A 15,347-nucleotide genomic window follows, 5' to 3' on the forward strand; every position below is an offset into this window, starting at 1 on the left:
AAATCTGCAAAGTGAACACAGGCTTCATTTGGCCTTTGTTGTTTATCTTTCTCCAATTAAACCAGTCTCTGGCTCTGTTGTAAAACGGGAAACATTACAGCAGTGTTTCTCAGTCCTGGTCCTCAGGATCCTGTCCCAGATGTTGTAACATTTTTTCCTGCTCAAACACACCTGATTCAAGTCAAACAGATGTAAAGAAAATCTTTACCGTCCTGTTATTGAGCCATGTACTTCAGCCAGGTGTGTGAAAATGGTTTAAACATAAAAAAAAAAGAAAATTCAGGATAAATCAAATATGTGCGCATAAAAGCAGAGACTTTCAGTGTGAGATCATCTTCTGTGTGCAATTATATGTGATTATATGACAAATAATAAACACTGGCCATAAATTAACAAACATACAGCCAGATAAAAGCTTAATAACACAGAGACCAATACAGTGGTCTCTGGCCCCATCTACTGGGCGCAGTCCGCAACTGCACCACCTACCTTCAGCGCATTTAGGACGCATGAACAGCGGTGTGTCGAAATACATTACATTTCATCTGGAACAACGAGGCTATTAAATACAATTTACCTGTGCCAATACAACTTAATAAATTTAAAGAGAGCCAAACGTAGTCGGAAATGTTCATATTAATCGAGGTTGCCGTCATGTATTTCCACCTTCTTAATCAGTACGTTATTCCGTATAAATAATGCTGTTTATGTACACCTTGGTTTACATTTAACATGTAAGTTTACGCTAACATGCAGTTGCAGTATTGTTTAGTACAAGTCTATTTGAGTTTAGTGCGTTACTGCACGTGAAAGATATGTAGAACTTGATTGGTTATTTTTCTTGTACAGACGAGACATTCCAGTGCGCTGTTTTCCGAGACATTATTCTATGCGGCCACTAGATGGCAGCATTGTGTTGTGTTCAAATAGTAGAGTGAAGTTAACCTAAAAGGCAGATTTATGCCTACCTGAAAACATGTTTACCTGTATTTAGCCACATGATCCGAGCAAATTTGCATGAGCTATTAATGTTAATATTATTCCTTCTTTATTTGAATTTCAGACCACACACAGACATACAAGAACATAGTGAATAGAAATATCAGTGTAGTAAAGATCGGGTTGTGGGTGTATTGGACTGAGCCTCCGTGATTGTGAGAGGGAAGTGACGTAGGGAAGTGAGGGTTAGTTCCGGTTTTTTAGACACAAGTGAAACACGACAACAAGGGAAAAAACACTGTATCACACTGTTCAGGAATTAGTATATAATAAGATGACAAGTGTGTAGCTATTGTGTAAACCAGTGATAGGGAACCTTTATATTTCCCTTATCCAAAACACCTGGTTTAAATTAATGAAAGACTTTAAACACAGACTGTGGCCCTTGAGGACCAGGGTTCCCCTCCATTACTGTAAAAAACTGTGAGCTGTATGCAACATTAAAATGTCAAGAAGTGGTAATGTGCATTAAGCAAATACTGTAAATATAACCAAAGTAAATTAGTACTTCAAAGACTGAACATCTGTAACATTAAACGTGAATAAAATAACAGTCAACATTGCATGAACTCAAACATTTGTGTGCTGTCTTGCATACCCAGCATGTGGGTTTTCTCACAGGGCATTTTAAATGACCTCAGTAATGGTGTCTAAGCTTGTGCTTAGATGTTTTATACGGCACTAAAAATTGCTCCATTCTTGAGAGCCACTAAGAAGTTGTACCCAAATTCATCATCATCTGCAGCATCTTTGTGTTAACAAAGATTTGAATCTCATTAGAGCATGTGTGAGCAATGGGAAGGTGTTTTGTGTCGTCATGGACAAAAGTCAGCTTTGGACTGGGATAAAATCCAACAGCAGGAACTTTGCCACTGCCAGTTGCAAAAGCCAGGATGTGTCCAGGATTCAGAGTCTGAATGAACGCTTTTTCTGCTTCAGTGAGGTTTCTGGAATTGAGATGTTCTTCCAACTCATTCTCTACATAGGGGAAAAGTACAAAACACGAGAAAATGTTATTGTATGAGTCTGTTTTTTACTGTTTATTATGTCACAGCTTTCTCTGTAGCTGTCAGCATATTTCAGAGGGTCAGCGATGTACATGCAAATTTGATTTACAACAGTGTGGTCTATAGATTTAAAGTAAATTTCAGCCACAGTGCTGATTGCCTATTTTGTTGTCTTGCAACACATAAAAAGACCTTTGTTGAATAATGAAAAGGTTAAACACTTGGTTATAAACTTGGTGGACTTTAAACATTAAGAAATGGTCAAGAGGCAAACAAACAATGATTACAAATAAAAGTACCTTGGACATAATGGAGAAATTCTTTGAATTTAACCACCATTAACTCCTCTCCTGGTCCTCTGTTGCTCCCCAGGAAAGAATAGCTGGGTTTAAGGATTGCAGCTAGAACATCTGCTGTAACATCACTCGGTTCTTTCTGCATATCCAGAAGGATCCTGATGGTAGGGGTTTCTTTCATGAGTGGAAGAACCTGTGAAAATGTAACACATATTAATGGTTACTAAGATGAGAAATGGAGAGAGATCTGATTTTAGATGTTTATCCTGCAGTTTCAGGATAAAAACATGATCGTGAAGTTATAATTCAAGGTCTGCATACACTAAACAGCCTCTAACCAAGTGAGAATACAGTTTGGCATGAAAAAAGCAAACTATACCTGAAGATTGTTTTACAATCTGCGTATAATATACAGTATAAGTTAAGTCAAGAAGTAGGGGCGGCATGGGTCAGTGAGTAGAGTGGTGGTTCTGTAGCCCAAGGGTTGCTGGTTCGATCTAGGCCTGGACAGCTCATGTCGAGGTGTCCCTGAACAAGACACCTAATTGTTCCTGATGGGTCGTGGTTGAACGCCTTGCATGGTAGCTTCCGCCATCAGTGTGTGTGAATGTGACGAACATGTAAAGCGCTTTGGGTAAAGGCGCTATATAAGTACAGACCATTTACCAAGTCATCCATGTAAGGGATAATGCCCGACGAGGTGGCTTCGCGTCGGACGGTTTACTCCTCCTCGTCGTCCATTAATTTATGATAATGGCCACCATGGAGGGCATTATCCCGCTTATACCATGGTCCATTAAGAAAGAAAAATATTAAATAAATTATTAATGCGTTGATGTTCTTTTTGCCGGTAAAATCGTAAGTTTTTCACAAGAAGCGGCTGAGTGGACTATTTCGTTGTGACGCGTTGCCAAGGTAACTGGCTCTAACACAGAACCTGCAGCTCAATCGACCGCAGATTGTGACACAATCATTTCAGAGGGCGGGTGCAGCTCTTACGGCTTGTGTGTGTCCAGAGGATGATGCAACATTTTGTTTCAAACAGTCAAAGTCTGCAGATTGTTTCCTACAACGTTCAATAAGCCTGCATAATCTAATCTAAAAGACTTTGTCTGATGGCTTCCTCAATGGCTTCATCTTCTTCAACATCAACTGGGCTACAGATGAGAAGGACAATTCTGAAAAATGTTCAGTAAGAAAAACAGAATAACAGAAATAATATAGCTTTCGTGTAAAAAAAAAAAAAAAAATATAAACATGAAATCTGCTAAGTGAACACAGGCTTCATTTGGCCTTTGTTGTTCGTGAAAGTCCATTTCATCATGAGCTGAAAGACTGACTTCATCATCATCCTCTCTCTCATGTTGTTCCCTCTGGCTTGTTGAAGGACCCTCATGCTGACTCACTATATGAGAAAATTCTTTTCTCATATTCTTGAATTCTTGAAAAAGCTGTATTATATTAAATAAATTTTTACTATTACTAAATTACTATTATTGAATATATTACAAACTTTGTTAAACAAAGAAAGGCGAGCAACAGTTTACTTTGTCAGGCTATTTACACAAAGATGAAATGTGTTACCAGTATCTTTTACCGATCTCTCCTACATTGTAAAACTGGGCTTTCAAAATCCCTATCATCTGAAACTTCCAGAGGTCCATTTTGGACAAAATATTATGACAGAAAAAGAATTAGAAAGTAACAGAATTAAAAAATATTCCAAATTAAGTTATGAAATATCAAGCTCACCTGTGCTGGAACTTCCATCCCTGCCATGATGTACAAACAAGGACTGGAACAGACTGAAGCAACTTCTTTACCACCCCAAGGAAAATTAGAAGTGATAATCAATTTCTTACATCCTTTGATGGTGCTCAAAAACTTAAATGGGAATGACTGATGCTCCAAATGCTCCTTTGAAGATGGCAGTTATTTCAGCTCTTAGTTGATCTTCAGACCATTCTGTGGAAAAGGAAATTTTTCCAAGAAGACCAGCCTGAGCTAATCTGGTCCGAGTTTCTCCTCTGGGTATGACAAAGACTGATGCTTCGGGATGAAAAAGGCAAGCATACAACTTCTTTTGTGTATGTTTTGACGTGTCTTCGGCTCAAGTAACCTGATGAAGCCCTATTTCGTCGAGGGATAGATGGCAGAGGAGCCTATTGAAAAAGAGAAAAAGATTTTTCTTCATAAACTGGGTACAGGTAGTGGCTTTTAAATAATACAGACACAAACTTTGGACATTACAATGTTTACTCAGTTAAGGATTAGCAAATGCAATTTTGATTCACTCACTGATCTTTGTGATATGACTGCGGCTGAAAACTGGGTCGCCGCGCCTCTGGGCACCCATGGAAAGCAGCAGGCCCTGACAGAGTGCCTCCTCGTCTGCTTAGGACCTGCGCTGCTGAACTGGGGGAACCACTCCAGCATGTCTTCAACCACAGTCTACAGCTGGGGAAAGTGCCTACCCTGTGGAAAACATCCTGTATTGTTCCAGTTCCAAAGAAAAACTGCCCTGGTGAGCTGAGCGATTACAGACCGGTGGCACTTACATCCCAGCTGATGAAGACGATGGAGCGGCTCATCCTCAAACTCCTCAAGCCCCAAGTGCAACAGGCCCAGGACCCCCTACAGTTTGCCTATCGCGCAGGTGTGGGTGTGGAGGATGCTATTCTCTACCTCCTACACCGTGTCCAAGTACATCTGGATAAGGGGAGGGGCACAGTGAGGATCCACTTCTTGGATTTTTCAAGTGCCTTCAACACAATCCAGCCCCTGATGCTTCTGGACAAACTGAGGGAGATGCAGGTGGAGCCCTGCTTGGTGTCCTGGATTGGTAACTACCTCACAGAGAGACCGCAGTACGTCAGGCTAAAGGACACCACATCTGACACTGTTATTAGCAGCACAGGAGCACCCCAGGGGACGGTGCTGGCCCCCCTCCTCTTCACACTCTACACCTCAGACTTCTGTTACAACTCAGAGCTGTGCCACATGCAGTAGTTTGCAGATGACACAGCCATTGTGGGGTGTATCAGGGATGATGGAGAGGATGAGTACAGGAATCTGGTCAGTGACTTTGTCACCTGGAGTCAGATGAACCATCTCCAGCTTAACACCTCAAAGACTAAGGAGCTGGTTATTGACTTCAGGAAGTCCAGCCCACAACCACGTCCAGCGACCATCAGGGACGACAAGGTGGAGATTGTAGACAACTACAGGTACCTCGGGTTGTGGCTGGATAACAAGCTGGACTGGACATGCTGTACAGATCACCTGTACAAGAAGAGCCAAAGCCGTCTGTACTTCCTGCGAAGACTGAGATCTTTTAACATCTGCAGGAAACTCCTGTGGATGTTCTATCAGTCTGTGGTGGCTAGTACGCTTTTTTATGCTGTTGTCTGCTGGGGGGGTAACATGACAAAAAGGTGTGCTAACAGGCTGGAAAAACTCATCAGGTGAGCGGGCTCTGTGGTTGGCATGACGCTGGACTCCCTGGTGACAGTGGCAGAGAGGAGAACACTAAAAAAACTACTGGCTATTGTGAATGATGCCAGTCACCCTCTGCACACTGTCATCAGTGCACAGAGAAGCCTGACCAGTAGCAGGCTGCTCCTCCCCAAGAGTAGGACCAACCGGCTCAGAGACTCCTTTGTCCCCCGAGCCATCAAACTGTACAACTCTGCATTAGGCAGGAGGGGGGAGAGGGAGGTGTGCAGTCCGCCTGATACAACACATGCACAATAACCCATACAAACAGTTGCAATAACTTATACGTGCAATAAGTGAACTGGGAATCTGTACCACCTCTACTGTGTGCAATGCTTGTTTATATTATTTTATTTAACTTATCTTATTATTATTTATTGCATTCTATTTATACTTTTCTTGCACCTTATTGCCTCTCTTTTACTTTATACCTGTATATATTATATCTTGTGCTTATCCTGCTTTACTGTTGGTGTTGTATTGCTGCTGGTACCCAAATTTCCCTGAGGACTCTCCAAAGGGATTAATAAAGTATTTCTATTCTATTCTATTCTATTCTATTCTATTCTATTCTATTCTATTCTATTCTATAAAAGAGTCCACATTTTAAACGTGAATATTTTAAATGTTCTAATTTTCTATACCACCACCAAGGCGGAGGTTGTGTTTTAGATGGTGTTGGTTTGTCTGTCTGTTAGCAACGTAACTCAAAATTTTAATGATGGATTTTGATGAAACTTTCAGGGAATCCCAGAGATAGAATGAGGAAACAGTGATTGATTTTGTGGGGTGATCCACATCAATGCCTGGATCCAGGGATTTTTGTTAAAGATTCTTCACTATAAGGAGATAGTGATAAATTTGCAGTTGGACATTAGCTACTGCTAAGTAGCTAGCTACCAGTAAAAGTCCGCAAAATGTTGTTTAAAAAGATTAAAAATAAATACATACATCATACTGTTTTATTTATAAAGTAAGAAGCACTTTATAAATAAATTAGATTAAAATAAAAAAGAATCTAATAACCAATTTTTGAGACACTAAGAAAAGAGTCCGTAGTAAACAGAAAATTACCAGGACATTTTTCTGTTAAGTGTACGGACACTTTCGTTAATCTGAAAACCAAACACGTGAAATAAAGCACAACACTCAAATTTAGAGGGTAACAAACAAAAAGGTTAAATATGAATTTCTCATGAGCATTTGCAGTAAAAGGCTTATGAGTCTGAGAGCATGTTGTAGTTTGGGTTTGTACTGACTGAAGGCCAGCCAGGTCTGTCTGATCTGCAGGTAGACAGAGAAGTCTGTCTGGAAGTCCAGTTCCTGCAGAGTCACATTAGCGCCTGGTTCGCCTTCAAGTCCATGTAGCAGTGGAAAATACCTAGACAGCAAGAAAAACATAAGATTTGTTTTTTAATCCACCCGTGTCTGTTCAGACTCTTTAAATAAGAGGACTTTTAAGGAATTTAATCAAATGTACTGAACGTATTCAGCCGATTCAAGTACAAGTTGGAGCTAATAGCGACATATTTTTCTCTAAAAAGGCTGCAAGTCCTGAGTCCTTTCTTGGATACAGAGTTATAAACACCCCCCTAAAGATAAGACTGTGTGCTTTGGCTCTTACCGTATCCAATCACCAGTATCACCATGGCAATCATGACCCAGATCATGATGCCGGCCAGGAAGCGCAGGAGGACGATGAATAGCAGACTGGTGAGTATGGCAATAACCATCCCTCTGCAGAGTGAGTAGTGTCAGTGGGTGAACAGAGCGTTCAGCCGGTGTTTAACTCACACCGACTGGATCAAAGTGAACAAGAAGCAGGAACAATGAGGATTATTCACTCACATGATGATCCAGTACCAGGACTGTGTGTAATCCTCAAAGATTTTCATCACCACCTGACGAGTCTCAATAACCACAGTGGCGTTCCTGTGGAGAGACACCTGTGTGTTTATCCGGTCCCTCAGAGAGGAACTACTGTGATGACTGATGTGGCAGCTTGAGGTTGTGGCTTTTTTAGTGTGACAATTCTACTCACTTTACTCCATCCACAAGATCCTTGGCGTTTCTGATGTTTCTGATTCCATCGTCAAACTTAGAGCTGTTTCCTACAGTTATCACACCACCTTTCATGTCCAAACTTGGGAAGCACCTACGATTGACTGAATGACAGTAGAAAAAGAAATTCTGTTAATTATTAGGACATTCAAACCAGCTGGTCCTCATCAGGGGTCTCATTTATCAAACTGTGTGTAGCAAAGCAGACTATAGGTGGCGTCCGTGGCGCAAAAAGGAAATGCAGTGCACTTTTACTTTCAGATTTATCAAAGCCTGCACATACACGTCCTACACCTGATGGCAGATGCTGCCATCACATTGTCAGAAGAGAAGACATGCCAGAGGTATCGGAATGTGCGACTGGATATTTCAGTCGGTAGGACATCTGTCTGTCATGCGGGAGATTGAAGTTCAAATCCCACAGGGGTGAACAGTAACACCTTCCACTTGGGGCATTAGACAAGAACTACAGCCCACAGTAAATCGTTTTGGAGAAAAGCATCTGCTAAATGACAGTAGGTGTGTTTCCATTGCCCCTAGAATTGTACAAAAGCTAATATTGCATTAAAAATTTGGTAATGGAAACACCTGCATTTCGAAAAAAAACCTCTCAAATATCACTAAAAGTGTAATGGAAACACTTTTCTTGCATTTATGCTTCACCGGACGTGATGTAGCGGGTCATGTGACCAGTTAATTTCAAATAAAGATGGCGCAGTCTGAGTAGACAGAGGAGAAGACGGAAATCTTTTTTTTTTTACAAATAATTAAAGAAAAATATATAATGGTCATCCTTGATAGCAATCAACAGTGAAATGCAAGAGTTTTACAAAGACTTAGAAATCTCTATCCTCCTCAAAGTGGAGTCTCGCGGGATGAGATTTTTTGAGAATAAAGGCTAATGCACTACACACCATTCAGTGGAAATACCTGCAATTCGAAAATGCACTTTATCGAAATGTCAGAAATATTGCTTTTATTTTGCGAAAAACTGTAATGGAAATGCAGCTAATAATGATGCCGGTAATGTAGTAATTTGTTTTAACGTATAAAATAATGTATAAAATAAATAAGTACAGGTATACCTGAGACTGGTAGCAGTTTATTTAGTGTTAAATAATATTTCTTTATAGTTCCTGGGTGTTCCAGGTGGGTCAGCGGTGCTGCAGCTGTGATTGGAGAGGGTGAGGCCAGAGACACCACCCAGCACTGCAGCAGCCGTGTCCTCAGAGGAAGTCCTGCAGGTGCAGAGGGACACGATCAACGCTATTAACAATGTGGCCAATGAGTTGCCGGAAGTGGAGACAACAATTACAAAAGGATTGTGTAAGAATAAATAAATAAATAAACAAATGAAGGAAATCCACCACTTGTGTGTGTCATAAACACTGCATCACCTCTAGATGCTCCAGTCTGTCCCACACTGCTGGATCTCAGAATGAATGACCAAAGCTTACTTTTTGCATTTTCTTTTAATGACTGGTAAATATTGGCAGCAGACTTTCCACCTCATCATTTATGGGGGTATTTTTCTATCTTTAATCAAGAGCACAATTGTTTGCTTTGTGAGCAAGATTTCTGGTTTTCACACTCAAATATTATCTTGCTCTCTCTCAAAACTCTGCTTTCACACTCAGAAAGTCCCTCTTGCTTTCAAATATATTGTTCATCCTTTCAAAACTCTGCGCTCAGACTTGGTCAGACACGTTCTTTGCTCTCTCAAAACTTCTGCTCTTGGATATTTTTTCCTCTTTCTTGGGTTGCAGAAAGAGCTGTCTGTTATGAAGTTATTTCTGTGTTTTTATTAAATGCAAAAAAAATAGTGATCTGAGAGTGGAAAAATTATCTGAAAGGAAAAAAATACATTTGATATAAATATTTTTCACACTGATAGCAAAAAATAATAATATTTGAGACTAAAAATTAAGTTTTGAGATAAAGTATCTTTATCTTTTTTTTTGTGCGTGCTGTGTCATAATCTTACCCAAATATTGGAGTCTCTGCCGCCAAAAACAACAGATCAATGCATATTCACTATGTCTGCATCTCCCAGTGAATCAATGGTGGATCACAGCGCAGGGATAGCAGGAGTTAGTCATGAATATTAATGAGAAAGGCGTAATCAGTATGGAGAAATGATCGCCACCCAGCTGTCAGTTCGGTTGAGAATGACCAATAGTAACATGGACCCGCCCATGACACAAGTTTCACATCGATAGCAAAATCTTGAAACGATAGCAAAGACTTCGGTTTTGAGAGAGAGAAGAAAAAAGCTTTGAGAGAGAAAAAAAATTGGGAGAGTAAAAGTTTTCACTCTGATAGCAAAAAATATATATATTTGAGAGTAAAGAAAGGCTTTTGAGAGAGGTTTTTTTTCTAGGAAATTATTTTTTTAAATGTCAAATTATTTTTTAAATGTGCTGTAACAAGATACTTTATCTCAAAACTTTTTTTTAGTCTCAAATATTATTATTTTTTGCTATCAGTGTGAAAAATATTTATATCAAATATATTTTTTTCCTTTCTGATAATTTTTCCACTCTCAAATCACTATTTTTTTGCATTTAATAAAAACACAAAAATAACTTCATAAGTTTGTGGCTGTAAAACAAGCCAAATCGTCACCTCTCCACCACGTTTGTGCTGACATACTGTTTGATTTTCTTCAAACATACTGCTGTGCAAACACGAACAAACATCTCAACTTTAGTCTGGTATGTTCAAATTTTCCAGACGATTTGTGGTTTGTTCAGACGTAATTATGAAAACCTAAGCTGTGCCACCATGTTCTTTTTATTTAGAAAGAGGCTTTCTTAACATACTTCAATCTTTTTCTAACCGAGCCCTACGGGGTCTAAGATTAAGCTTTTGGGTTTTTCAATTTCTCTGATCACAAATTCAAGACATTGTTGGAGTCCGACAATGCCAGCAGTGCATTACACACTATAAATAAAGAGACGCTAATTTTTACCATTATTATAAATATGACTGTACCTGTGCTTTCACACAGTTGATTATTAGTTTACTCCACTTGCAGCTGGCTGCTATTTACTTTCAAGTCCTTTGGAAGTGGTAAGGAAGGGTGTTTTTACTTTTTTCACATGACTGCATTCAGCAGCTTACAATCTATTTAACTCAACATCTCATAAATACATAAAAAATTAAACTCACTGGGCTTGCTGGGCATCAGCATGGCAGGACAGAGACCCTCGCTGAGGACTTGTGGTACACCCTGAAATACAGTAATTTATTTATTTAATTCCCAAAAGTACAAACAAAAGATACAAAACAAGTATTTCCAAAGAAAATTAGGGGAAAAAACAAAGCAAAACAGTACAAATGTGTATTTTCAGATCAAACAAGTCTAGAATAACACTGGAAAATGAAAAACAGCGACAAAGATTTTTGGCAGGACTGATTCTTCACTATGGTACAGTTCAGTTATCTCATGCCCTCAATGATGTGGCTATGTATTTGGAAAATCTCACTGCTCTGGTAGATGCAGGATTCACATCATTGCAACCAGAATTAAAAGCCGTACGACTCATGGCATTACAAAACCATATGGCTCCTGTTAGGTGGTACATGCCAGTTAATTGGAAACTTTTGCAGCACCTGGGTTTGTGTAGCAGCACCTGCAAGATTTGTTAACCTCCATAAAAGCCAAAGATTCCACTGATGGTGGGTCAGCCCGGGATGCCTGGGGATGGTTAACATCAGGACCCTGGTATCATCTAATTATTAAATTATTCACACCAGTTATAGTTGTACTTATCCTCTTCTGTCTGTTCACATGCTGTGTGTTGCCATGCATTAAAAGGATGATCTCTAAAGCTGTAGGGACAACAGTTTTACAATATGTGCTCATACCAATGAACTATGATTTTTAAGGTCTGGATAAAACCTCAGACAACTTTGATGACATGTATTAAGATGTGTAAATAGAATGTGCAAGTGAACCGTTTATGATCCTGCTTATGAAAATCCATGAGAAGGGAAAAGCGGTGACTTACATATGTTTGGGGATGTACACACATTCAAAAGGTTTAGTTCCTAATTTTGTTGTAGTTCTCATAATCTGCTAATTCATACTAACCAAATGATTTGTTTTTATGATAATCCACATGTATTATTATTATTGTTTATTCATGTTATTCTCTTTCTTTATTCCAAGGTGATCTACTCCTTCTGCTGTGCTGTGATACTGACGTGCCCTCATCAGACACCTGGGCTGTCGCTGAGGCAACTGGGTGATGTGGATGGTTTCCCCAAAAGATTACACCTTGCCGATGGGGTTTTGTGTCTACATATGAAAGTATCTTTAATAGAAAGAATAAAACAATCATAAACAGGAGGGAATGTTCGAAAAAATAAAGTTTAATAAAATTCATAGTTTTATAGTTGCAATAGTTTCTTCTTACAACTATTGCAAGCATATTCTGTGAATCATATTATGTGAATTTTACACTGTAGCTGTGGCTGTGTGTGCATATATTGTCAGTAGAAACATAACTCATTCTTCTCATGGGAAAGCTGAACTTGACCTTGCTAAGAAGATAATACAGTTTTAACACTTAGTCTGAACAATTGCATCTTCACATTTGGCTCTCTTTCAGTTCACAGTTGGCTGCACACTGCTCACAGCTTGTTGTCTCTGTTTTTGTGCCAATTGAACTCTTTGCAAGTAAATTAGACTCTACTAAGATTTTGTTGGTCTATTGTTCCTGATTTAAAGTCTGAAATCAATCTGTCTGTCTGTCTGTCTATCTATCTATCTATCTATCTATCTATCTATCTATCTATCTATCTATCTATCTATCTATCTATCTATCTATCTATCTATCTATCTATCTATCTATCTATCTATCTATCTATCTATCTATCTTATCTATCTTATCTATCTAGTAAGCCAGTGTAACATTTGAAGCATTGTCTATGGTAATACAATAATGAGTCTGAAAACATTTTGCTTTCATGTTGAAATCCGCATCAATGAAATGTAGGGTGAGATTTATATATAACTATATGGCTCTATGGTGTGGCTTAACCACAGGTCGGTAGCAGTGGTGAAACATTGGATTGTAGCCATGTCCTTTACAACACACCACATATCATACAGGGCAGGGAGAGACATTCAACTAAAATGGTGATGAGATGGCAAGTGATACCGTTTGTATAAAGTGTTGATGTGTTTCTTAAATCACAGGTTGTTCACTGTGTTAATTGAGCACTGGTCTTTGGTTAGAAAAACAAGTTACGTTTGTTTTTAACATTTGCTATCTCTTTTTGTCTCTGGGTGGATTATTTAGTCGCGACTCTTCAGTCTAATTTGAGAGGTGATGGCAACTCGCATTGAATAAAACCAAAGCAGTTGGGGCTGTGAGAGGAGTCTGCAGCAGAGTGCTACAATGCCAGTGTCGCTCGATTTGCAACTGAAAACAGCGCAAGAATAAACTGCGAAGGAGCAAAAAATCGATCATTTCATTTTTATGATCATTGAAACAGCTGAAAACCATGGGGTATTTGTAGACAGGGGGAGTATTAGGAGCAGGTGAAGAGAATGAGAAATGAAACCAGGTGAAATAACAAGCCAGGAACAGAAAACTGTTTACATGAGGGAAAACAGGAAGACTGAACTAAACAAAAACAGAAACTAAACATGACAAAAACCCAGAACTTTAAACTAAGAGCAAGATAGAATTTAACACCACAAAAACCTAGACCATAATCATAACAGAAACTAAACATGACAAACACCAGAACTAATAAACCAAGATCGAGGCATAACAAACCAAAACAGACAAAAACCAAACATAAGAATCAGAAACCACACCGTAAACCATGACACATTTATCAAACTGTGCATAGCAAAGCAGACTACAGGTGGCATCTGTGGTTCAAAAAGGAAATATGGTGCGTTTCTACTTCCAGATTTATCAAAGTGTGCTCATGCACGTCCTACGCCTGTTTCCATTTAGAAATCAGAATCAGCTCTAAAGCGGGCGCACGTGAGGGAATGCCTTTCCATGCCCACATGATGGCTATAAATGGTCAGGTAGGTACAGTATTTTTACAGGTCTACCTAAAAAATCAATTAGACACCTGCAGCTGATTCAGAACTCTGCTGTTCGAGTCCTCACTAAGACCAAGAAAGTGGACCACATCAGTCCAGCTCTGAGGTCTTAACACTGGCTGCCTGTTCGTCAGAGAATAGACTTTGAAGTTCTGCTGCTGGTCTATAAAGCTCTGAATAGTTTAGGACCAAAATATATCAGTGACCTCTTGACCCAGTATGAACCTGCCAGAACCCTCAGGTCATCTGGTTCCAGTTTCTTATCAGTTCCCAGAGTCAGAACCAGACATGGAGAAGCTGCATTCAGCTTCTATGCTCCACGAGTCTGGAACAAACTCCCAGAAAGCCTCAGATCAGCTGAAACTCAGTTTATTTAAATCCAGGTTAAAGACCCACCTGTTCTCTGCTGCATTTCACTAGTTTTTATTTAGAAGTCAAAATCTACATCTGGTTCTTTTAAGCTGGAATTATATTTTAATATTGTCTTTCCCCACACTGGAACTTTATTTCTTGCATTTTATCCATTTTATTTTAGCATCTTCCCTCTGTTTTTATTTTATTAATTGCATTTCTTTTAATCTTTGTTTTTTTTAATGCACTTGTATTGCTTTCTGTACCCTGCTGTAATGATTTATGTAAAGTACTTTGAATTGTCTTGTACATGAAATGTGCTATACAAATAAAATTGCTTTGCCTTGCCTTACTCAGGTCAAATTCCTTTCTGCATCTAAAGAAATAACTGTGGATTCTGGATTATATAGGGTAGAATAATCTATTATGTTAATTAATCTGCACATATTAGCAGAGGAATGTCTACCTTTAATGAAGCCTGTTGGTCAGGATGTATTATTAGAGGGGTTATTTTCTCCTATCCTTCTGGTGAGAGCTTTGCTAAATATTTTAAGATCTACATTTGTTAATGAAATTAGAAGGTACCTGGATGGAAGTTTGGGGTCTTTTCATGGTTTTAATAGTAGTGTAATATTATCTAAGTTCATATTTGAAGTTATTTTTATTTTTATTTATTTCTAATATATTTCTAATAAATCCAAGACCATTTTATTTCCATGTTTTTAGTTTGGAAGACGCTGTAATAAGCATTTGATCAATATTCTCATCTGTTGTGTTTAGTTGAGATTTAAATAACATTTTATAGAAGTCTCTAAAAGTGTTATTTATCTTGTCAGGGTCGTGGCTGATATTTTCTTCTGGATCTTTGACAGAGAAGACTGTTGTTTTCTCCTTTTTTGTTTTTAAGTGATTATCCAGGAACCTTCGAGGTTTTACTCCATGTTCAAAGCTCTCCAAGCAAAGTCTTTGTACTAAGAATTGTATTTTTTAATCTATTGTTTCATTAAGTTCAAGTTTAGCTTTCCTTATATGGTTCAGTGTGTGTTAATCTGGGGAGGCATGGTA

General features: G+C 38.8%; 1 protein-coding gene across 1 annotated transcript; it reads right to left on the bottom strand.

The window, feature by feature from the left end:
* Positions 1 to 6,876: 6,876 nt before the first annotated feature.
* On the bottom strand, positions 6,877 to 11,067 carry LOC121634536 (choline transporter-like protein 2). The gene is made up of 5 exons (XM_041977239.1): positions 11,030 to 11,067; positions 7,839 to 7,962; positions 7,646 to 7,729; positions 7,422 to 7,534; positions 6,877 to 7,178 (listed from the first exon to the last, which is right to left on the bottom strand). Exons 1-5 carry the CDS (start codon positions 11,049 to 11,051, stop codon positions 7,129 to 7,131), a joined length of 393 nt encoding a protein of 130 aa, XP_041833173.1. The 5' UTR covers positions 11,052 to 11,067; the 3' UTR covers positions 6,877 to 7,128.
* Positions 11,068 to 15,347: the final 4,280 nt, after the last annotated feature.

Source organism: Melanotaenia boesemani, chromosome 2 (genome assembly GCF_017639745.1).
Source record: "Melanotaenia boesemani isolate fMelBoe1 chromosome 2, fMelBoe1.pri, whole genome shotgun sequence".
NCBI lineage: Eukaryota > Metazoa > Chordata > Actinopteri > Atheriniformes > Melanotaeniidae > Melanotaenia > Melanotaenia boesemani.

Coding starts and splice junctions, on each gene's coding strand:
- LOC121634536 (XM_041977239.1), bottom strand. CDS start 11,051: ATGCTGATGCCCAGCAAGCCCA. Junction 7,963..11,029: donor GCTGATGCCCAGCAAGCCCA/GTGAGTTTAATT, acceptor ACTGTCATTCAG/TCAATCGTAGGTGCTTCCCA. Junction 7,179..7,421: donor GATACTGGTGATTGGATACG/GTAAGAGCCAAA, acceptor CTTGCTGTCTAG/GTATTTTCCACTGCTACATG.